The sequence below is a fragment of the Rattus norvegicus genome, chromosome 9 (assembly GCF_021556685.1).
Source record: "Rattus norvegicus strain SHRSP/BbbUtx chromosome 9, alternate assembly SHRSP_T2T, whole genome shotgun sequence".
In the NCBI taxonomy this organism is placed as follows: Eukaryota; Metazoa; Chordata; class Mammalia; order Rodentia; family Muridae; genus Rattus; species Rattus norvegicus.
Window position 1 is genome coordinate 9,317,824 of NC_141542.1, and position 25,021 is coordinate 9,342,844.

Below are 25,021 nucleotides of genomic sequence, written 5' to 3' on the forward strand. Positions count from 1 at the left end.
CTGGTTAACCATGTGTATGCATTTATTTGTGTGATAACAGGGAGAAAACACCAACTCCGCCAGGAAAGAGTCGTATGGCTATTTTCTTTCATAACTAGCTCTGTTCCTCAAATTGATACAAACGATCTCCTTCTGTTTCTGTCTATCTGCTTGCCTTGTCAGGATTGGGGAGATCTCTTTATCTAAATAGAAGATGTGCAGTTTGTAACCTGCTTAATTTGCCTTATGTCCTATATGCCCTCAGTATGGTGTTCATTAAAGTCTCAGCTGTTTTGTTTCTACCAGTGGCAGCCTAAATATAGCCTTATTTTTCTTTGTTAAAAGGCCAGATTGTGCATAAACATATAACTAATCTGTGTGTGAGTGTGCATGGTGTGCATGTGTTTAAATGGCCAACATTTCCCAAGTTTGTAAATATTTCATCACTTGCCCTCTAACCTGATAGCTGAACAAATGAAGTAGTTTCTTTTTCATAAGAACAACTCCTGTTAGTATTTTGGAAAACTATCATTTGATATTATATATATATATATATATATATATTAAAGATATACATAATATATAAATATGTCATTTAAGATACATCAAATATGTTATTCTTAAATAATTAAAAAAACCAACAATTTGTCAAATTTAGAATATTCTTAGGGAAATGACTAAAAAAATTTATCAAAAGATTTGTTTTTAACATGGTATTAAGCTATACTTGTGATTTTAATTTTAAAATGAAGTTACTTAAATGTTCATTATTAATACTATTTGAATATTAAAATATTATGCTTGACAATTTCATTAAAATAATTGAACCTATGTGCTAACAAGCATCACTTATATGTGTCAATTTGCCATATAATATATACTTATTAAATAAACAAAATTTAATAACTATTAACTATTATATGCAAACAATTGTTTTAAGAAAATAATAATTTTATCCCCACAAGTTTCTCTCAAAATGAATGATTAAAGAAAGTGCCCCTCTTAGGTAACCATAATTTTCCTATTAGCACTTACTTGGGTTATTTAAAGAACAGTATCAATGTGGCTACTTTTCATTGCTAATATTAATTTCTAAGCCATTTACTATTTATCCTTAAAGATATGATGAGTAAGTGGTATGCAATATTATTTCCTTACAAAAGGTGTGGAACATGAATCCTCATAACAAAACCTGCTGCCATACTTTGTAAACAAAAAACAAGGTTCAATTAAAGACCAAAAAACTTAAGTGCTTACTCTGATGTACTAAGTAAGGAACAGAAAGGAAAAGGCACAAATGTGATGTTAGACATAGGAATGAAAGAAGGAAGGAAGGATAAAAGGAAGGGGGAAAGAAGAAAGGAAGGAGGAAGGGAGGAAGGAGGAAGGCAGGGAGGAAGGAGGAGGGAGGGAACTACTTTAAAAATGGGGATGTTATTCCAGATCTTATAGAAATAGAAAGCATTTGAAAAAGCACTATTCACAACTGAAAATGAATAAACTTCACAATGAGCATGGACAAAGTCCTAAAAACAAATGTTAATAAAACTGATTCAAGAAGAGATAATAGGAGTAGACTTGAAAGAAGAAATTTAAATTAATGATCAAAGTCTTCCCAACAATAAATGCCATGGGAAGAAGGACCACTGATGAATTCTACTAAATATTAAGAAGTAATGCTAACTCTTTGTGAATTTTGCCCCAAACAAGAACCATTTCTTTATATGAACAATGAGTAGCATACCAACCTAGATAACCAGAAAAACAGAAATATCACCAGACCTACAAGACAGAGTTTTTCTGTGTAGTATTCTCTGTCCTGGAACTTGCTCTGTCGACTATGGGGGGGGGGGGGGGGGCTCTGCCTCCCATGTGCTGGGATTAAAGATGTGTGCTGAACTACCTTCTATGGAGATGGCTGGGCTGTTTGAATGCTAAGCTCACAACCCAAAAAAAAAAAAAAAAAAAAAAAAACTACTCAGTTTTATACTAGAATTTCTAGCCAAGTCAACTGGGCAAAAGGGAAAAAAGGATCAATGTTGAAAAAAGTCTTTCTAATTATGATGACAGTTTTAATGACAAAACACTAAGTACATTAAAAACCCAATGAATGATACAGCAATGTTCCACAAAAATTTCTAGTTAGGGTTTTGATCTGTAAATTTAAGAGAGGATATTAAGGAGCACAATATAAGGGTCTATTTTATATAAGGCTTCTTATTTTATATGAAGAAACGCTTTCATTTTTAGATATCCAAGGCTTTCACATACAGCTGATGCTTGTTATTGTGTTCTCTCTCTCTCTCTCTCTCTCTCTCTCTCTCTCTCTCTCTCTCTCTCTCTCCCCCCTCCCCCCTCCTTCCCTCCCTCTCCCTCTCCCTCTCCAATTCTAAAAAGAAGTCTTGAACCATGTCTACTCACAATAACGGTTGCACAAATAACATACCTGCTAAAGAATGTTTTTGTAGAATACATACAACCACATTCAGACACTTAATGTCTATAATTCTTTGTAATCAACATGACGAGTCCTGCAAGCCTAAACCATTTACCATATATATAGACACTATGAAGAAAATATTTAAGGAATCTATCTACAGTAAAATTTGGCCTTAGATTGTCGTCTGACAGGTATATTAAGGTATCTTCCTTGCTAAGACATTATAAATTATGGGGCCATTTGAAATCAAGAGAGAAAAGAAAATAACAATATGGTTCTATGGTTCCGGTAATAGTACAATGATTACAAGAAAGTTTTAATTTAAAATTAAAGATTAGACATATAAAATGGTGTTATTCATCAATAACATAAATAATAAGAAATGTATAAAAGTTATTACCAGAGTTGTTAAACTGTTAGATATTTAAAAATATACTAATGAGCAAAAGTAACAAATAGCCAAAGAACAGGATTGACGTGGCCTGTTCTCAGAGAAACACTGAGGTGCATTGTAAACCAAACCACTTTAAACGTGCTTGAGAATGCATAAGCAGCAGACTTGAAAGACATGGCTTAGAAACCATCATTCTGGGGGAATGTGGTTGCATCATCCGAGCGATGGTTTCTGTTCCTTTTCTACTTTGCCCATTTTTAAACTTAGTACTTTTTTCCTCTTTTTAATTTTCTTTCATTCTTTTATGGATACTCTTTTCAGAGTTTAACTAAAAAGCTACCATCAAACCCATGTGATCTAGATATCATGTCCTCATTTAGACTTAACAATTCATTCTGTATTAATTTTGGTTAGCTCAAACTCTATGCTCCCTGCAAACGTGTACGTAGGGCCACCTTCTGCGGTGCCCTCTGTTGGACAGACTATTCTCGACTGAGTTTCTTTTTTACCCCTTTAAATATGGTTGCATCTATTCTTGCGCTGTCTATTCTAGGGTCAGAATGTCTGCTTTCAATGATATGACTATCCTGGGTAAATACTGAATTTTATAAGAAATCATGTCTGATTGTTGAAAGATAATTAAATAAATATAGAAGGTCAGACTATAAAGGCTTTTTCCCCTGGCTTTCTTTAAGTCAATCCAGACAACAATGGATATATTACATGACTGGTAATTTCTTCTGAGGTGCTGCAGCTCGAACATGAGGTGAATTGATCTTGACTACTAAGAAGGATTAAAACCAAAGGACATTATTTAAAAGGGTACTAGAAAATTTCTCAGAAGATAAAGAGTAAATTAAGAATTCATGCCTATAATGCTGGCACTCAGGAGGCAAAGAAAGGGACACATCCAGCAGTTAGAAGCCAAGCTAGTCTATATAAAGTGCCTTGGGCCAACCAGGAGTGCACAGTAAGATCCTATAGCAAATAAATAACAATTAACATATATTTATTAATATCATAAAACTATATAAAGATTTGTTACATTTATACAAGAAAATTATTGTATATACAATAAAAATATATAATAAAGATTAGATAGATAGATAGACAGACAGACAGACAGACAGATGAATCAGACTTACATAAAATGGACCAGCAAGAAGTGGAAGAAAACTGATCTACTATCAATACATTTTCTTTTCTTTTTTTTTTTTTTTTTGGTTCTTTTTTTTTCGGAGCTGGGGACCGAACCCAGGGCCTTGCGCTTCCTAGGTAAGCACTCTACCACTGAGCTAAATCCCCAGCCCCTTCAATACATTTTCTTAACGGAATAAGAAGAGGAAGGGGAGAAAGAAGCAGGGCAGTAGAGGTAGGGAAGGGGACTAATGGAAAAAAGAGAAAATAGAAGACAGTCCTGATCTCTGTGAAATGAGATGTAATTAGTTTTTTCACTCTACATCCTCTAAGCTTCCCACATTTTTCATTAAATATTTAATACCTAATTATCTTTTACATATGTTCTATTTTAAATTTATATCTCTACAAATATTTTTATTACTAATAGGCCAAAAAAAAAATTAGAACCCTAAAGTAACAGAAACTTAGTGAATTGATGAAACTGGGCCAAAGGATTCTGAATTTACAATTATTATATTAAATAATATGGATCATATCTATTTATAAACTTGCTGCTCTTCCATAGTACCTGAGTTTGCTCCATGCATCAAGATCAAGTGACTCACAATTCCCTCTAGTTACAAGTTTGAAAAATCTGATACCATTTTCTGACCTCCTTAAATATGTACATACATGTGGCATACACTGACCCAAACACAGTCACATATACACAAATAACAACATACATCCTCTTAAACACAGTCACGTATACACAAATAACAACATACATCCTCTTAAACACAGTCACGTATACACAAATAACAACATACATCCTCTTAAACACAGTCACGTATACACAAATAACAACATACATCCTCTAAAACACAGTCACGTATACACAAATAACAACATACAGCCTCTTAAAAGAGAATCACAGGAGCGGGAAACTACTCTGTACGTCCTTCTGAGAAACTGTTCCAGAATTCAAGCCTTAATACTAAAGTAAGAAATACGCAGTTAGTATATAAAACAAAGTATATCTGAGGACAATTTTTGCTTATTTTATATTATATTATATAAAACATACAAATTTTCCTTCATTAACATAGTTAATTGGGAGTGATTTTCTTATATTAAAAAAAATCAAATATCACTGCAATATTAAGGCAAAATTGAAAGGAACACTACTAACCCTGTGGAGGACACGTTTCCTTCCATAACAACTATAAGCAATTTTTAATCATATTTACACAATAACAAATAGGACATATAATGAAAATATGAAAAATACCAAAAGAATTTGGTATTTGTATACATTTTTGCAAGCTTTCCTTTCTGATTTTCCAAGAGTTTTCCACCACGTTATAGCTAGAAGCTCTAGTACAAAAATCAGTTAGGCCATTAAAAGTTTTTTTTTAATAGAGGTAAAAATTCATTACCACATTTTTCTATGTGAAGTATGCTATTAAATAATAGCTTATATCTAATTAAAGCAAATGTAATTGTGAGAACACATTGACATTGTTAAAGTAAATTAGACGATTTGTTAATAGTTTCATTTAAAGTGACCCTAATTGTATTAATTGTGATACTAGCAAATTGAAATGAAGAGCATTAAACACACTGTTCTAATATGTCCTAGAGGAATGAATTCTCCATTACATCAGCACAAGGAAAATAGTGATTACATGCCCTCTTTGCCCCAAATAAAACTTGCATATATACAAGTTCACTTGTGCATGTATACGTATACTCATATACACACCCTGGATCAACAGAAAAGTCTTGCTAGGCTACATACACTGAATATTTTTAATTGCTGTATGATATATAATGAGACACACAGAAGAATCCTCAGGTATATGTCAAATTTTATAGCACCCTTTTTTCTGACTTAGCAAAAATTATTTCACCATTATATTATTCAAATTAAGTTGTTAAAATGTTGAGGAAACAAACACTCATTTGGAAGACTACAACATAAAAATCAATTTTAAAGATATTCCAAAGCTATAAATGAGCTATCACTTAGAAAATGCCATCAAGTTGGGAGCAAATATGACTCAACAAGAAATTGTTATGTCCATACACACGTTAGATGACTATTAAGTAATTTTCAGTTTAAACAAAATAAATCTATAATTTGTTGGCCAGTTTTACAAGTACTTCTTAACCTAGTCCATTCTATGCCATTTTGTGAACAATTTCAACATGTTTCCTACTCCTTTCCTGGGATCTTAATTGATTAAGAGATGTGCTACTCTTCCTGCAGATGCTATCTTTAAATGCCTGGATATTTGTCATTCACATACAGCCAGGTCCTTTCTTTTTCAGAGACCTTCCCAAACAATTTTATAATTACCCATTGCAATGCTATCCAATTTTAATTCTTAGCACTGCCTGCCCCTCTTTATTTCTTTCTATAATTTGTAATATTTTCTCTCAAAGGATAAAATGACAATTCTGGTGAGCAATCAAGAACTTGGGGAACACAGATTTAGTGGAGGTTTCCCACACCGTTGCATACCTGGCATTGGGCTCTGTATTTGACAATCTGTGGATTCTGAAAGGAGCTTAACACGAGTAGGGTAACTCGAATGAAATCCTTTAATATGATATATAAAGTTCATAGAACATCAGGTTTCCATATGGTCTTTTCTATCTACCTATCCCTCCCTACAATTTGTTTCCCCTTTTTCCTTCATACATTCACATTCTCCTAAACCCCCTCTCTGCATTAATTAGGATCACTCCCCACCAATGGCTCCTTACCAGTTTCCTGGATTGAACAGGTACTACAAATTAGAAACACAAAAATAAAGATTCCACACTACTAACCACAAGAGTGAAAACATAAGGCCACTGACTTTCTGGACCTGCAATTCATCATTCCATGTTAACACGTTCAATGCAAAACAATGCACACAGGTCCCACCTCCATCTGCTCCCCAAAGTTAACCTGTGGCACAACTTTCCATACCCAAATCCCACCTATAGAGAGCTGGTCTCCCAAAAGTGCTCTCACTCCTAAGTTCACAGATGAGAACACCACTTTTACTCCAATAACTGGATAAACAGGGAGCCACTAGGAGAGCACAGGGCATAGGAACTGTGGAACACCCAGGGACAGAATCTTTCAGGTTTCTATCAGCACCCTAGAGCTAACCCGGTAGCACAGTTCTCTACACCCAAATCCCACCCTGAGAGAACTGATCTCCCAGGAGAGCTGACACACCTACGATCACAGGCTCACAGGCTCTAGTCAGAAAGAACTAGACCAACTAACACCAGAGATAACCACATGGTGAGAGGCAAGCACAAGAACATAAGAAAAAGAATCAACGCTACTTGGCATCATCAGAACCTAGTTCTCCCAACACAGCAAGTCCTGGATATCCCAACACCCTGGAAAAACAACATTCCAGTTTAAATTCACATCTTATGATGAAGATAGATGATTTTAAGAAAGACATAAATAACTCCCTTAAAGAAATACAGGAGAACACAGGTAAACAAGCAGAAGTCCTTAAAGAGGAAACACAAAAATCCCTTAAAGAATTATAGGAGGGGTTGGGGATTTAGCTCAGTGGTAGAGCTCTTGCCTAGCAAGCGGAAGGCCCTGGGTTCGGTCCCCAGCTCCGAAAAAAAGAAAAAAGAAAAAAAAGAGAAAAAGAAAAAAAAAGAATTATAGGAAAACACAACCAAACAGGTGAAGGAATTGAACAAAACCATTCAGGATCTGAAAATGGAAATAGAAACAAGGAAGAAATCACAAAGGGAGACAATGCTGGAGATTAAAAAACAAAAACAAAAAACAAAAACAAAAACAAACAAACAAAAACCCTAGAAAAGAGATCAAGAGCCATACACGTAATCACCAACAGAATAAAATAGAGAAGAAAATCTTAGGTGCAAAAGATACCATAGAAAACATTGACACAGCAGTCAAAGAAAATGAAAAATGCAAAAAGCTGCTAACCCAAAACATCCAGGAAATCCAGGACACAAGGAGAAGAACAACCTAAGGATAAGAGGTAAAGAAGAATGCAAAGATTCCAAAATTAAAGAGCCAGTAAATATCTTCAACAAAATTATAGAAGAAAACTTCCCTCGCTTTAAAAAAAAGATAAAGAAATTCCCCATTCACATAATAATCAAAAGACCAAATGAACAAAAGAAGAAAATTATTAAAAGCAGAAAGGGAAAAAGGTCAAGTAATATATAAAGGCAGACTTATCAGAATTACACCACACTTTTCATCAGAGACTCTAAAAGATGTAAGATCCTGGTTAGATGTCATACAGACCCTAAAAGAACACAAATGCCAGCTTGGGCTAATACACCCAGGAAAACTCTGAATTATCATAGATGGAGAAATTTCATGACAAAAGCAAATTTATACAATATCTTTCAACAAATATAGCCCTACAAAGAATAAAAGATGGAAAACCCTAACACAAAGAGAGAAAATTACACCGTAGGAAAAGCAAGAAAATAATCTTTCAACAAAACCAAAAGAAGATACCCAAACAAACATAACTACTCATCTAACAACAAAAATAAAAGGAAACAACAATCATTTTTCCTTACTATCTCTTAATATCAATGGACTCAATTACATAATAAAAAGACGCAGACTAACATACTAGGTACATAAATAAGATCCAATATTTTGCTGCATACAGGAAACACACCTCAGTGACAAAGACAGTCACTACCTCAGAGTAAAAAGCTGGAAAAAAATTTCCAAGCAAATGGTCCCAAGAAACAAGCTGGAGTAGCCATTCTAATATGAAATAAAATCAATGTTCAACCAAAAGCAATCAAAAAAGGTAAGGAAGGACACCTCATACTCATCAAAGGAAAAATCTACCAAAAATGATTTCTCAATTCTGAATATATATGCTCTGAATGCAAGGACACCAACATTCATAAAAGAAACATTACTAAAGTTCAAAGCACACATTGCACTTCATACAGTAAGAGTGGAAGACTTCAAAAACACACTCTCATAAATGGACAGATCATGGAAACAGAAACTAAATAGAGACATGGTAAAACTAACAGAAGTTATGAAACAAATGTATTTGGCAGATATCTGTAGAACATTTTATCCTAAAACAAAAGAATATACCTTCTTCTTAATACTTCATGGTACCTTCTCCAAAACTGACCATATAATGGTCACAAAACATGCCTCAACAGCTACAAAAAAGAAGGAAATAATCCCATGCATCTTAACAGATCACTACGGACTAAGGTTGTTCTTCAATAACAACAAAAAGAACACAAAGCCCACAAAGACATGAAAGCTAAACAATGCTCTACTCAATGATAACTTTGTCAAGGAAGAAATAAAAAAGAAATTAAAGACTTTTCAGAATTTAATGAAAATGAAGACACAACATACCCAGACATATGTGTATAGAAGAAAAGCAGTGCTAAGAGGAAAACTCAGCTCTGAGTGCCTCAAAAATGAAAGAGCATTCACTAGCAGCTTGACAGCACACCTAAAAGCTCTAGAACAAAAGGAATGAAATACATCCAAGAGGAGAGGAGGGCAGGAAATAATCAAACGTAAGGGGCTGAAATCAATCAAGTAGAAATAAAAACAACTATACAAAGAATCAACAAAATCAGGGGCTGGTTCACTGAGAAAAATCAACAAGATAGATAAACCAGAGAGCACACATAGAGTATCCAAGTTAACAAAATCAGAAATGTAAAGGAAGATAGATATAACCACAGAAACTGAGAAAATTCAAAAAATCATCAGATCCACTTACAAAAGCCTCTACTCAAAAAACCTGGAAAACATGGATAAAATTGGAATTTTTCTAGACAGATATCAGTTACCAAAGTTAAAACAGGATCAGATAAACCATGTAAACAGTCCCGAACTCCTAAAGAAATAGAAGCAGTCATTAAAAGTCTCCCAAACAAAAAAAGCCCAGGACCAGAAGGTTTAGTGCAGAATTCTATCAGACCTTCAAGGAAGACCTAATACACCAATACTCTTCAAACAATTCCACAAAATAGAAACAGAATTTGTTTCTATGAAGCCTCAAATATGCTCATACCTAAACCATACAGAGACCCAACAAAGAAAGAACACTTCAGAGCAATTTCTCTTATAAATATTGATGCAAAGATAATAAAATTCTTATAAACTGAATCCAAGAACACATCAAAACGATCATCAATCATTATTATGAAGATTTATCTCAGTGATGCAGGGATGGTTCAATATATGGAAATCTATCAACATAATCCACTATATAAACAAACTCAAAGGAAAAAAAAAACATGACGATGTCATTAGATGCTGAGAATGCATTTGACAAAATTTAACATTCCTTCATGATAAAAGTCTTAGAAAGATCAGGAATTCAAGGCCCATACCTAAACATAGTATAAACAATTGTGATGGTTTGTATATGCTTGGCTCAGGGAGTAGCACTATTGGGATATTTGGCCTTGTTGGAATAGGTGTGTCATTGTGGGCCTGGGCTTAGGACCTTCACACTAGCTACATGGAATTCAGTCCTCCGCCAGCCGTCTTCCAATGAAGGTGCAGAACTCTCAGCTGTGCTTGCACCATGCCTTTATGAATGCTGCCATGCTCCTGCACTCTCCATCAAAATTCCAACTCAATTCTTCATAATGTTAGAAAGCACAATTTGCAAGTAACAAAAAAACCCAGGATAGCAAAAACCATTTTCAACAATAAAAGAACTTCTGGGGGAATCACTGTCTTTGACCTCAAGCTATATTACAGAGCAATAGTGATAAAAACTGGTATTGGCACAGAGACGGACAGGTAGATCAATGGAATGGAACTGAAGACCCAGAAATGAACCCACACACCCATGGTCACTTGATTTTTGACAAAGAAGCTAAAACCATCCAGTGAAAAAGGGACAGCATTTTCAACAAATAGTGCTGGTTCAACTGTTGGTCAGCATGTAGAAGAATGTACATTGGCCCATTCTTATCTCCTGCGCAAAGCTCAATTACAAGTGGATCAAGGACCTCCACATAAAACTAGATACACTGAAACTAATAGAAGAGAAAGAGGGGAAGTGCCTGTAACACATGGGCACAGGGGAAAATTTCTTGAAGAGAACACCAATGGCTTACACTCTAAGATCAAGAATCAACAAATGGGACCTAATAAAATCACAAAGCTTCTGTAAGGCAAAGGATACTGTCAATAGGACACAATGGCAACCAACAGATTGGGAAAATATCTTTACCAATCCTACATCTAATAGAGGGCTAATATCCAATGTATACAAAGAAGTTAAGACTCCAGATAACGAAATAACTCTATTATAAAAATGGGGTACGTGGGGGTTGGGGATTTGGCTCAGTGGTAGCACACTTGCCTAGCAAGCGCAAGGCCCTGGGTTCGGTCTCCAGCTACAAAAAAATGGGGTACATTGCCAAACAAAGAATTCTCAACTGAGGAATATTGAAGACTGAGAAACACCTAAAGAAATGCTCAACATCCTTAGTCATCAGAGAAATGCAAATCAAAACAACCCTGAGATTACACCTCACACCAGTCAGAATGGCTAAGATCAAAAACTCAGGTGACAGCAAATGCTGGCGAGGATGTGGAGAAAGAGGAACACTCCTCCATTGTTGGTGGGATTGAATCCTCCATTGTTGGTGGCAATTCCTTAGAAAACTGGAAATAGTATTTCCTGAGAACCAACTATACCACTCGCAGGCATATACCCAAAAATTGCTCCAACATATAACATGGACACGTGTTCCACTATGTTCATAGCAGCCTTATTTATAATAGCCAGAAGCTGGAAAGAACCCAGATGCCCTTCAACAGAGGAATGGATACAGAAAATGTGGTACATCTACACAATGGAATATTACTCAGCTATCAAAAACAACGACTTTATGAAATTCGTAGGCAAATGTTTGGAGCTGGAAAATATCATCCTGAGTGAGCTAACCCAATCACAGAAAGACATACATGGTATGCACTCATTGATAAGTGGTATTAGCCACTTGGAATTAGGCTTGGAATAACCAAGATACAATGCACAGACCACATGAAGCTCAAGAAAGAGGAAGATCAAAGTGTGGATGCTTCAGACCTTCTTAGAATGGAGAACAAAAAATATTTCCAGGAGGAAATATGGAGACAAAGTGTGGAGCAGAGAATGACTGCAAGGCCATCCAGAGACTGCCCCACCTGCGGATCCATTCCATATACAGACATCAGACCCAGACAATATTGCTGATGGTAAGAAGTGCTCGCTGACAGGAGTGTGACTTAGCTGTCTCCTGACAGGCTGTGGCAGAGCCTGACAAATGCAGAGGTGGATGCTAGAAGCCAACCACTGGACTGAACACTGGTTCCCCAATAGAGGAATTAGAGAAGCAACTGGAGGATCTGAAGGGGGCTTACGTAACCCCACAGGAAGAACAACAGTATCAACCAACTAGAACCCCAGAGTTCCCAGGGACTAAACCACCAACCAAAGAGTACACATAGAGCAACCAACTCCATGGCTCAAGCAGCATAAGTTGCAGAGTGTGGAATGTAGGACACCAGTAGGAAGAGAGGTCCTTGGTCCTGTGAAGGCTTGAAGCCCCAGTGTAGGGGAATGCCAGGGTGGGGAGGTGGGAGAGAGTGGGTGGGAGGGGGTGGGAGCACACTCATGGAGGCAGAGGGAGGGGAAATGGGGTATGGGATAGGGGATCCTCTCCCTGGAGGGGAAGCTGGGAAAGGCGATAACATTTGAATAAAATATCAAATAATAAAAAGTGTTACATGGAGAGAAAGAGAGAAAGAGAGAGAGAGACAGAGACAGAGACAGACAGAGACAGACAGGCGCAAACAATAGAACATGTCACCATTCTAGCACTGACAAGAAAGGGAGCCCCAAGCTTAACTAATAGCAGGAGGGAGAATCTGTTTGCTTTACCCTGACAGGGCTACCAGGCTCCAATGGACAGCTCCACATCCACATGTTCATGAACAACACAAACTGTACCCAAAGGGTTATGTTAAAATAGAGGACACACAAGGTGGATCTGAAAGAATAGCTGAAGAGTAGTGGCATACTGAGAGAAATGAAGGGGTTAGCATAATCAAAACCCATGAAATCTCAAATAATAAATAAATACTAAATTTTCATTAAATATTTTATATAAATAAGCTAAAATCTGGTACAGGGTCTATAAGACTTTCTCTGTTAGATAGTAAACAAGTGAGCGAGGAAGGTAGCACATGGCTTTAATTCCAGCACTTCTGAGGAAGACAGCAAATGATCTCTTGCTGTGAACTCAAGGACACATGCCCTTTCCTATATAGTGAGTTCTAATCCAGACAGGGTATATAATGAGACCCTGTCACAACAAAACAAAGGAAACAAGAGTATGTATTTCTGTTATACCTATTCCCTTATTAACACTGCTTTAATTTATTAACTATCATGTCAACATATCTGATTACCTAGTATTATAAATAAACAAATAATAATTTCAATGAAATATCAGCCATTCAATAAAATATAATACATAATAACTTGTTTTAAGATACAGATTGGTGACAGTGTTGTGGTTGAGGTCAGTCACTCATCCAATGCTAACATTTCCACCATATAGAAGCTAACTCCAAGATGTGTCAGTAACTGACAATGTCATTCCCTCCTAGTTCTGAAAATATAGGGTAGGGAAATGAGGAAAACAGGACAAACAAGATTTTGGGGACAATATTTGATTTAAAGTACTTTGCATGTTTTTGTACTTTTTTCCTACTACGGGTTCCTCTGTGCAGCCATGGTTGTTCTGAAACTCCCTGTATAGACCAAGTTGGCCTAAAACTAAGACGACTGGTTTCTCCTTCTCCCTGACTCCTGACTTTACCTCTGTATTGCTGGGATTAAAGGTAGATGACACCATCTCCTGGCAATTTATATTTTTAAATAGATAACTTTTAAATATTTCTGAGGATAGAAAGCTTTGAAATAAATAAATAATGTTCAACAGTAACAGTTTATCTAAAGTTAAAGTAAGAAGCACATTGTTGTGTCACATAAAACACAAGGTAAAACTTTGGCAATATAATACAAAATACTACATTCAAAAACACCCTATAGAGGAAAATCTTTCTCAACAATAGTAAATGCCTAAGTTGATATAACATGGAGAAACAAGTCATAATCCTAATGACTCAACTTAGCGACATCCACTAAATCCCCAGACTATCAGCTTACTCAAAAATAATCACTTTTATTTATCATTAATACATATGGTAAGAACAAATAATTATGAAATTCAAAAATATTGTGTCATTTTGAATGGAATTATGGATATCTGGTCAAACTTTAAGGTGATAATGTAAGCACAAGATCAAACTTGATAAGGCACTGCGAATATATATTTCTGAACTGGTTATTATTTGGAAAAATATTAAAAGTATAATTAACATAGAAATGTGCTATACGATTTCACACATATATAAGGACAGTTGTTTATTTGCCCCCATAAAAATACAAAATGAGGTTTAAAAAAATCTAATCTCATTTTTTTTAATCTCAAAAGAATTCTCAAAATCATTTACTAGTGCTGTTTCTTTAGAAATGTTAGAATCCAGATTTGAAACAACAGACGATTGCTTTACAAATGGAATTTCTAACAGGGTTGTTTTTAATTGCAGATGACTCCAGGCAGAAAATCTACTAACGTTTGTCTGTTTAGACAAAGAGTCATTGTGTACCCACAAATCCCCTACAGTGTATTGCAGGAATGTAAAAAGAGCTTCAAAATATTTCAACAGACCCAATGTGAGACACAAATTAATAAAAACTAAAGGTGAAGATTCTTCAAGTAAATATAACAACCCCAAGAAAATGTAATACACAATTTGTATGTGTGCACAAAGTGCACCCACAGGAGACCAGCTAGGTACTTGATGCAAAATGTTTACACATAAGACACACAAAACTCACGATGGTTAGTAACCTTTATGTCTTAGAAAAACTAGTTATTTACATATCTTTCTGTCCTTACGTGCCTGAGCGTATGTGTGTTTTGTATATATTTTTAACAGTTGACAGCTGTTTTAGAGCATACAGAGATGCCAAGCTGAATGAGGGTCTTGATTACTTCAAGATTAGCTATCTAAAGTTTCTATTCATTTTAAGTGTTGTTAGTTGGAAGAGTCATTAGTCACTTCCTTGTCTCATAGAACATCAGCATACATTTACATTGTTAATGAACATTTGGGGTAAATGAATTAATGGCACTTTAAAACATCAATTCAGTCCTAATAACTTGGTATGTCACAGAAATGTTAGGCTAGGATATAAATGAAAATCCCTTTCAGGAAAGGTAACTACTCATTCCTTTAGACAATATAAGATAAAATTAATTTAAAATGTTTTAACCAGGTTTTTAAAATGCTCAATATTTAATGAAATAGCCCAGAGGAAAAAATATTCACTTAAAACACAGCAGAAAACGATTTTCTCAAATAAGCATATAAACAAAAAATATTCTGAAAAATAATGGCAAAATTGTTTCATATCCTTCTAACACAAATATACGTTCACTTTTAAAGTATCTATGGAATTATAGGTACTTTGTACAGTTATTAAATTTAAATGTTAAGATACTTCAAATGAAATAATAAAAATTAATTTCATACTCAAATTCTAAACAGCAGTCTTTTGGGGTCCTTATATAAGAAACACAAAATAAAACCACAAGATAATTTTGAAAGTCAAATGCTACTATCTTCAATAAAATATCAACAGCATTTACACGATGTAGAAGGCATTAAAGGATCTCTCTCTCTCTCTCTCTCTCTCTCTCTCTCTCTCTCTCTCTCTCTGACACACACACACACACACACACACACACACACATAAAATCAATAAACACAAAAATTAAGAGTTTTTGTTTAATAGAAATGACCATTTTAGGAGTCAGTTTTTTAAATTACCAAAATGTCATGATAGAACGTAAGATCAGTATACAGGTAAAAATAACATTATTTAAAGCATAAAAATGAATTATTTCAAATAATTTGTTTGAAGTAGATTTTAATATCTTGATATATGTATTTTATGAATGAAAAACACTAATAGCCATTTGAGGAAGAAATTTTTAAAATGCTTCATGAATCACTCAATATAAGGATAAGTTTTTACAAACTTGCCTTTTTGAGAAAGTCTACTATGAAGTAAAAATCAAAAAAAATTATTTATAGTTCAGATACAAACATATTTAAGGCATTTTCAAAGAATAGAACCTGAACAGGTCATAGCTTTCAATGATCTACAATTTAACAATTTTACTGTACATAGCAACAAGACTGTAATACAAATCTCAATTACTTACAAAAAGAAAGGAAAAGTGTGAAACCTTATTTAAAAGTTCATCCTAGAACTGAGCTCATTCTAATGCAGGGAGGAGGGAGTAATTACCTGGAGACTCAGCACCAACAAGCCCAGATTACGTACAATAAATGTGACAAGGGTGTTTGTATTTCAGCAATGACTTCCTAGATTAAAGACATCCTGGTATATGACTTTTCTTAAAGAATGACAATGTATTATTAATCATTTAGTTACTGCATCTTTTACCTTCGAAACAAAGGGAACTTTTTCAGGGATTCAGTAGCATCAGCAGCATTCTACAGATATCTAACAAAATATTCCTAAGTTGGGTTTGACTCACTGAAGGGCCTCTGGTAAGTTGCTAGCATATGCACACAGCATCTACACAGAACACTTACCTCTTGGCTTGTTTGAATAACTGAACAAGGGGTCAATGCCTACTTCTTGTTCTTCTGACTGCAGAGGATGTCTAGTTTCAGACACAGACTTATACATTGCACAGGGTAGAGACAGTCACCAAAAGTAATTGCCTAGGTAAAAAGAAAAACAAAGAGGAATGTATTTTTTGCTATGGTTGGGAAGGAATAGTAGAAAGAATGAAGTGATTTGAGCATTGCAGACATCAACAAGCTTTCTATAGGATGCAGAACCTGTCTGTTACTACAAGTTGGAGGACATGTGCCGAAGAGCAAATCCATGTCAAAAACGTCCATGTAAACAATGTTTTAAAAAACTTTGGAGTTCACTTATAATCTTTACTTCAATGTGGACTAACATTTATTTCTATTAAAATTTTTGTAAAGAATTTTACTGATAGTTTTTGCAAAAATCTCAGTTTTAGAACATTTGTTAAACAGAGTAACAATTTACACTTTAGTAAGAACATGAAAAACACAAAAAAATACAGCCAATTAAAATTTTTCACAATAAAATTAATATAAAATAACGTTGCTAAAATTTTATTGTATTATACTTGATATTTGTCTTTTAGAGTACATGTTATCAATGTGATCCACCATGGAAACATACTGATTAGGTACAACTATCACTAAGTTACAATAAATTATTACTAAGTTGTCATGAGTTATCTTTGTGTCTAAATTGCAATTTCTAAGGGTTGTTTGGCACTCCATTATACAGTTATCACAATTTATGTAAACAATTTGTGATTAAATAGGAGCTCTCAGCTCAGGCCCCATGAATGGACTCAATAGTCACCTGTCATATTTATGATTGCCTTCTTTTTTAAAATTCTGCAATTGCAGTTCCTGTACTACAAAAAGCATGAACTAAATGTAAAGTTTTACGGTGTCAACATGTGACTTATATATACCAAAAAACTTCCTTTATACTGTGGTTATTTGATACTTAGTGAGTTAACTAGGGATTTCCAGCCTTTCTCTGACAATTCCACCAACTAAGCACTGAATGAGACATGCAAAATATGAAACAAATAGAACTGTCCTTCAATAAGTTGGTATTGTATCATATTAACAGAAAGGTGATTTATTCCCTAATCTACTTTTGTACTTCCGATGTCCATAAAGTACAAATTAAATGTGTAAACTATAATGTCCCCTCATAAAAATTTTTCATAAATTCCTATTCAAAATTGTGCAAGCAGCAAAATTTTTTTAATGTCAATGGCAGTGATGCCTGGGCAGTAGTGGCACAGGTCTTTCATCCTAGCACTCACGAGGCAGAGACAAGTGGGTCTCTGTCAATGTGAGGCCAGCCTGGTCTGCAGAGCTAGTTCCAGGACAGCCAGGGAAAGCAATCCCACTTAAATCAGAAACGAAATGAGGCTGCCCACTCTCTTCCTGCTTAGTCAACACTGTATTCAAAGTCCTAGCCAGAGCAATCAGACAACAAAAAGAGGTCAAAGGAATACAGATTGGAAAAGAAGAAGTCAAAATATCACTATTTGCAGATGATAGGATAGTATACTTAAGTGAGCCCAAAAGTTCCACCAGAGAACTACTAAGCCCGATGAATAACTTCAGCAAAGTGGCTGAGTACAATATTAACTCAAACAAATCAGTAGACTTCCTCTATTCAAAGGATAAACAGGCTGGGAAAGAAATTAGGAAAATACCACCCCTCACAATAGTCACAAATAATATAAAGTATCTTGGTGTGACTCTAACCAAGCAAGTGAAAGATCCGTATGAGAAGTACTTCAAGTCTCTTAGGAAAGAAACTGAAGAAGATCTCAGAAAATGAAAAGAATTTCCATGCTCATGGATTGGCAGGATTATTATAGTAAAAATGGCCATCTTGCCAAAAGGAATCTACAGCTTCACTCAATTCTTAGTAGACTTAGAAGGAACAATTTGCAAATTCATTTGGAATAACAAAAAACACACGCTGGCCAAAACTATCCTCAATAATAAAAGAACTTCTAGGGGAATCACCATCCCTGACCTCAAGCAGTATTATAGAGCAATAGTGGTTAAAAACAAAAACAAAAACAAAAACAAAACAAAAAACACAAAACAAACAAACAACCCCCCCAAAAAAAACTGTGTATGGTATTGGTACAGAGACAGGCAGTTAGATAAATGGAATAGAATTAAAGACTCAGAAATGAACCCACACACCTGTGGTCACTTGATCTTTGACAAAGAAGCTATCCATCCAGTGAAAAAAGGACAGCATTTTCAACAAATGGTGCTAGTTCAACTGTTGGTTAGCATGTAGAAGAATGCACATTGGCCCATTCTTATCTCCTGTGCAAAGCTCAAGTTCAAGTGGATCAAGGACCTCCCATAAAACAAGATGCACTGAAACTAATAGAAGAGAAAAAGGGGAAGTGCCTCGAACACATGGGAACAGGGGAAAATTTCCTAAACAGAACAACAATGGCTTACGTTCTAAGATCAAGCACAGGACACTTGCTTTTCCCAACAGATTGGGAAAAGACATAAGATAGAGGGCTAGTATCAAAATATATAAAGAACTCAAGAAGTTAGACTCCAGAGAATAAAATAACCTTATTAAAAAATGGGCTACAGAGCTAAACAAATAATTTTCAACTGAGCAATATTGATTGGCCAAGAAGCACCTAAAAAAAAAAATGTTCCACATCCTTAGTCATCAGGGGAATGCAAATCAAAGCAAAACAATTCTGAGACTCTACCTTACACCTGTCAGAATGGCTAAGATCAAAAACTCAGGTGACAACAGATGCTGGCTAGGATGTGGAGAAAGAGGAACACTCCTCCATTGCTGGTGGGATTGTAAACTGGTACAACCACTCTGGATATCAGTCTAGTAGTTCCTCAGAAAATTGGACCTGAGGACCCAGTCATACAACTTTGGGGTATACCCCCAAAAGATCCTCCAACATACAAGAAGGATACATGCTCCACTATGTTCATAGCAGCCTTATTTATAGTAGCCAGAAGCTGGAAGAAACCCAGGTCTCTCAACAGAGGAATGGATACAGAAAATGTGGCACATCTACACAATGGAGTACTACTCAGCTATCAAAAAACAATTTCATGAAATTGATAGGCAAATGGATGGAACTAGAAAATATCATCCAGAGTGAGGTAATCAAATCACAAAAGAACAAAACCTGATATATACTTGCTGATAAGTGGATATTAGCCCAAAAGCTCATAATACCCAAGATACAATTTACAGACCACATGAAGCTCAAGAAGAAGCAAGACAAAAGTGTGGATCCTTCAGTCCTTCTTAGGAGGGGGAACAAAATACTTACAGGAGGAAATATGGAGACAAAGTATAGAGCACAGACCATCCAGAGTCTCTGGATGGCCATCCAGAGACTGCCACACATGGAGATCCATTCCCCAAGTCGCTACTGGGGATGCCAGTAGTACATGCTAACAGGAACCTGATATAGCTGTCTTCTGAGAGGCTCTGGGAGAGCCTGACAAATACAGAGGTTGATGCTTGCAGCCAACCATTGGAGTGAATGGGGTCCCCAGAGAGGAGTTAGAGAAAGGACTGAGGTAACTAAGGGGGTTTGTAACTCCATAGGAAGAACAACAATATCAAACAACAAGACACCCCTGAGCTCCCAGGAACTAAATCATCAACCAAAGAAATACATGTGGAGCGACCATGGCTCCAGCTGCATGTGTAGCAGAGGATGGCCTTGTTGGGCACCAGGGGAGGAGAGGTCCTTGGTCCTGTGAAGGCTTGATGCTCCAGTGTAGGGGAATACCAGGGCGGGGAGGTGGAAGGGAGTGGGTAGAGGGTTGGGGAGTATCCTCATGGAGGCAGGGTGTAGGGAAATGGGATGGGGAGGTTTCCTGAGGTCAAACAGGGAAAAGGCATAACATTGAAATGGAAATAAAGAAACTATCCAATAAAAAAACTCATTCTAATAGTACTTAAGATGTTTATGCCATGAAATCAACAGTTTGAAATATTCTTTTTGTACATATATGAACAGATTTTCTTTTTTTTTTTAAATTTTAAAGATTTAAAAGTCAGGTTTATTGTGCTTAATGATATTCACCTTTTTATTATATATTAAAATGAGTTTGCTCAGTTTAAACTCTTTTGTTTTGTTTGTGCCTATGCACATTTTTTTATTTTATTTTTTTTATTAACTTGAGTATTTCTTATTTACATTTCGAGTGTTATTCCCTTTCCCGGTTTCCGGGCAAACATCCCCCTAATCCCTCCCCCTCCCCTTCCTTATGGGTGTTCCCCTCCCCATCCTCCCCCCATTGCCGCCCTCCCCCCAACAATCTAGTTCACTGGGGGTTCAGTCTTAGCAGGACCCAGGGCTTCCCCTTCCACTGGTGCTCTTACTAGGATATTCATTGCTACCTATGGGGTCAGAGTCCAGGGTCAGTCCATGTATAGTCTTTAGGTAGTGGCTTAGTCCCTGGAAGCTCTGGTTGCTTGGCATTGTTGATGAACAGATTTTCTTAATCCTGGTCGTAATGACATTCATTCTTCACCCAGTTTGCTTTTGGTGCACCAAATTACAATCTTCATTTACATATGATGACACACTCATGATACATCATCAAAATCTTTTGTTACTCTATAAGATCTTGGATTATCAATTTTAAGTCAATATTAAAATAAATGCAAAGAATGAAAAAAGAAAAGAAAAACAAACTAGCGTGAGCTTGGAAAGGGATAGCAATAGAGGAAATGCCTCCACCAGGCCAAAATATGAACACATCTGTGGGGAGTTTCCTTGATCAAAATAAGATTAACATTAAATTCAATTCTTTAGAACAATGGTTCTCAATTTGTGGGTCATGATGCATTTAGAGTCAAATGACCCTTTCACTGTAGTCACATATCAGATATCCTGCATATCAGACATTTACATTATATCCATAACAGTATAAAAATTACAATTATATGCTAGCAATGAGATAATTGTATAGTGGGTTACTATAACATGAAGAACTATATTAAAGGGTCGCAGCATTAGAAAGGTTGGTAACCACTGCTAGAATTTGACAAGTCTATGTTAATAACCAAAAGCCAAAATATGAAGTTAACTATAAACATACTAATACACGATCACTCTTCTATACAATATGGTTTTGTCATTTACGATGTGTACATATCAAAACTGAGACGTTAAAATGTATTTATAATCATGCCAAGTAAACGTGCAGATTTTCAGGTAATTTACTCAGAGTATGGGTGATGGTATTCTTTTGTTTGAAGTACATATTTAAATACTAATCTCATTCAGAAGGAACTAAAAAAAATGCTGCCTTGGTTTCTGTTGCTTTGTTTTAAATATAAAGGGCTATTTTAGTTTTTAGAATAAAAAAGTTAAATCTATTACTGCTTTTGGGACAACCTTGTAAAAGTAAAAATAAAATGTTGCTTTTAAATGTGAAATCAAATTACTAGGAAAAGCCCAATTTATGATTCAGAAATACAAACACACAAACTGTATTACAAAGCAGAATATTAAAGATCTTTAAACCAATGTGTCTATAACCACTTAAATCATTGTTCTGATTTAATTATTTATGAATAAATGTCAGACCCAAATTGCTTATCTTATTGGTCTGATAGATTTTTTAAAATTATATATTTGTGAGTTCCACTACACCTAAAACTTTGCTTTTTCAAATCTGACGTGAATTTTATACTTGCTACAACCTAATCACCTAGCTTCTCAATGGGTGAAAATAGAAAAAGCTAAAAAACATGCCTCTAAACAATGACAATTTAAATAAAAAACTGATAGACCTCAGTTCCCTTAAATTATGCTAATCAGTCTCTAAAGTCTAATAAAACTAATCCCCATGTTTTTAAATAAATCAATGTAATCGTGTTTTCCTACATTTAGAAGCATAGACATATACATTCTTATACCTCGAAAAAGATACATGTTTCCTTTGTTGTTCTCATTAGCTTATACGTTTTTATACTATGCAAAACACAAAATTAAAAACTGGATTTCCTGTAATTCTTTGAAGCTACCCTAGTAATAAGAGTTGACAAATCAGACTGAAATTCCCATTCATAATCTAAAATTAATCTTAAAGACAGGTGTGCTGTTTTTCAGAAGTCTGGTTCTTACCATACTAAATCTGAAAATGAAAACATCTGAAAAAGGTCTACATGAAAAGTTTTATATACTAAAAGAAAGCTTACAATACAGTGGCTATTTCAAAGTTTAAAGATTTATTGTGAAGGTTGGGATGTAAAGTATATTAAATACATGATCATATTTTTGTATAGAGTAAGTGCTTTTTTGTTAAAGGTTTCATTTACTAGCAATGGATGGGTAAAATAGCACCTGTAATACATTGATGTTATAGATTTAACTTAGACAGTGTCGTATTTTAAATAGGATAAAATAGTGTCACAAGTTCTAGCTAATCTATTCATATTGGCTGTGAGGCTTCCCTTGCTCCTGTCTGTGATCATTCCTTCACTGCTTGTTTTTTTTTTTTTAAGATTTATTTATTCATTTATTATATATAAGTACACTGTAGCTGTCTTCAGATACCCCAGAAGAGGGCATCGGATCTCTTTACAGATGGTTGTGAGCCACCATGTGGTTGCTGGGATTTGAACTCAGGACCTCTGGAAGAGCAGTCGGGTGCTCTTAACCGCTGAGCCATCTCTCCAGCCCCCTCCCTTCACTGCTTGTAAGATTTAGTTACAATTAGCTTTCGGAAGTTTGAATTCTAAAGTCATTTTTTTAAAAAATGCCTATAAATAATATTCAATTGTTTGAATTCTTAACTGATGTCAAACTAAAAGATAAATAATTAATTAAATCAAGCACTAAAAGACAAAAGTGGTATTCCTTAACATGCAAAAAAACCCCTGATAAATCCACATCAAAGAGATTCAACAGACTACTTTTGAGAATTATATAACAAGAAGACAGCAAAAGTAAGTAGGTATTATAGGTAGACTGTATTCACTATGAGGTGCATTTAAATTAAAATATGACCTACTGGCTGTAAAAGCAAGCTTCTTTAAAAAGCCCTAGCCTTAGAAGCTTCATTTTCATATTTAAAGTAAAGCAATTGAACATTTTGTATAACTCCTGCAGAGAATAAATCCCACCTTTTTTATTTAGAAATGGTAAAAGTTAAGGTAAATTTCTGGTTAAAAATAATGTTCTTTAAAGTATCAATTACAAAGAAGACAAGATAAAAATTAGGAAGTTCTATTTAAAAATTCTTTCAATCTTTAATGCAGGACAGCTACATGGACTTTAAATAGGTTAATTAACTTTTAAAATAGATCATTTTAAGTCTTAATATTTAATGTTGTTAGATTGTATATCAAAGTAGTTTTATTATTTATTTACTCCAAACCTTTATAGAATATTTCATTTGACAATAGGGGGTCTGAATCTCACAAGATAAATGCATTTACAATGCCAAATAAATTATATATAAAAGCATTTGTCTGAATACATGTCATTCAACATTAAATATCACCCATTAGTAAAATATTGAGACTCGTTTCTATCAACTTTAAACTTGAAATATCACTGTTGTCTAATAATCAGTTACAAGAGTCTAAGTTTCAACATCAAGAACAATGATCAAAAGTAAATTAAAATATTAGCACCTAGCTTTTATACTGTTAAAATAAAATCTTAAAATCAATATGCACAATGAAAATATGTAGTATATAAAAGATTCATAGTAAGACTAAAATGTTTCTCCTAAAGAATATTAATACCCTTGGCATTTCAGTATTCAAATATGTTTTATAGTGCCAAATTATATTTTAAAAAATTTCCAGGCATCTTCATGACTCCAGAGTTGTCTTTAGATGTAGAAGATGAAGAAACTTGCAACATGGAAGGTTTCTACAGTCCCTATCTACTAGCTGTCAAAAGAGCAGGACCACTTATGTCTTAGTTAGGAATACTACTGTTGCGATGAAACACCGTGACTTTGGCAACTCATGTAAAGGAAAGCATTTAACTGAAACTTGCTTCAGGTTCAGAGGTTTATTAGTCCACTGTCATCATGAAGGCAAGCATGGTAGCCTGCAGACAAACAAAGTGCTGGAGACGAGCGGGTAATTTTACATTCTGATAACAGACAGCTAGGGGGAAGGACAGGGAACAAACATAGAAAGACAGACAGACGCTGAGCTTAGCTTGATCACTTTAAACCTCACTTCCTACACCTTCTATATAGTGCCATTATCTGCTGATCAAGCATTCAAATCTGAGTTTATGGGGTCATTCATATTTAAGCTTTCACAATGGGCATC

General features: G+C 35.0%; 1 protein-coding gene across 14 annotated transcripts in view; it reads right to left on the minus strand.

The window, feature by feature from the left end:
* Tbc1d5 (TBC1 domain family, member 5) overlaps positions 1–25,021 on the minus strand; it is a 529,632-nt gene that overhangs the window by 344,677 nt on the left and 159,934 nt on the right. For all 14 annotated transcript variants that reach the window (XR_015628837.1, XR_015628836.1, XR_015628835.1 and 11 more), the window contains 1 exon segment: positions 16,705–16,836. Coding sequence is in view for 8 of the 14 variants with exons in the window: in XM_087567202.1 (XP_087423328.1) it covers positions 16,705–16,801 (97 nt within the window). In the remaining 6 variants the exon portion in view is untranslated.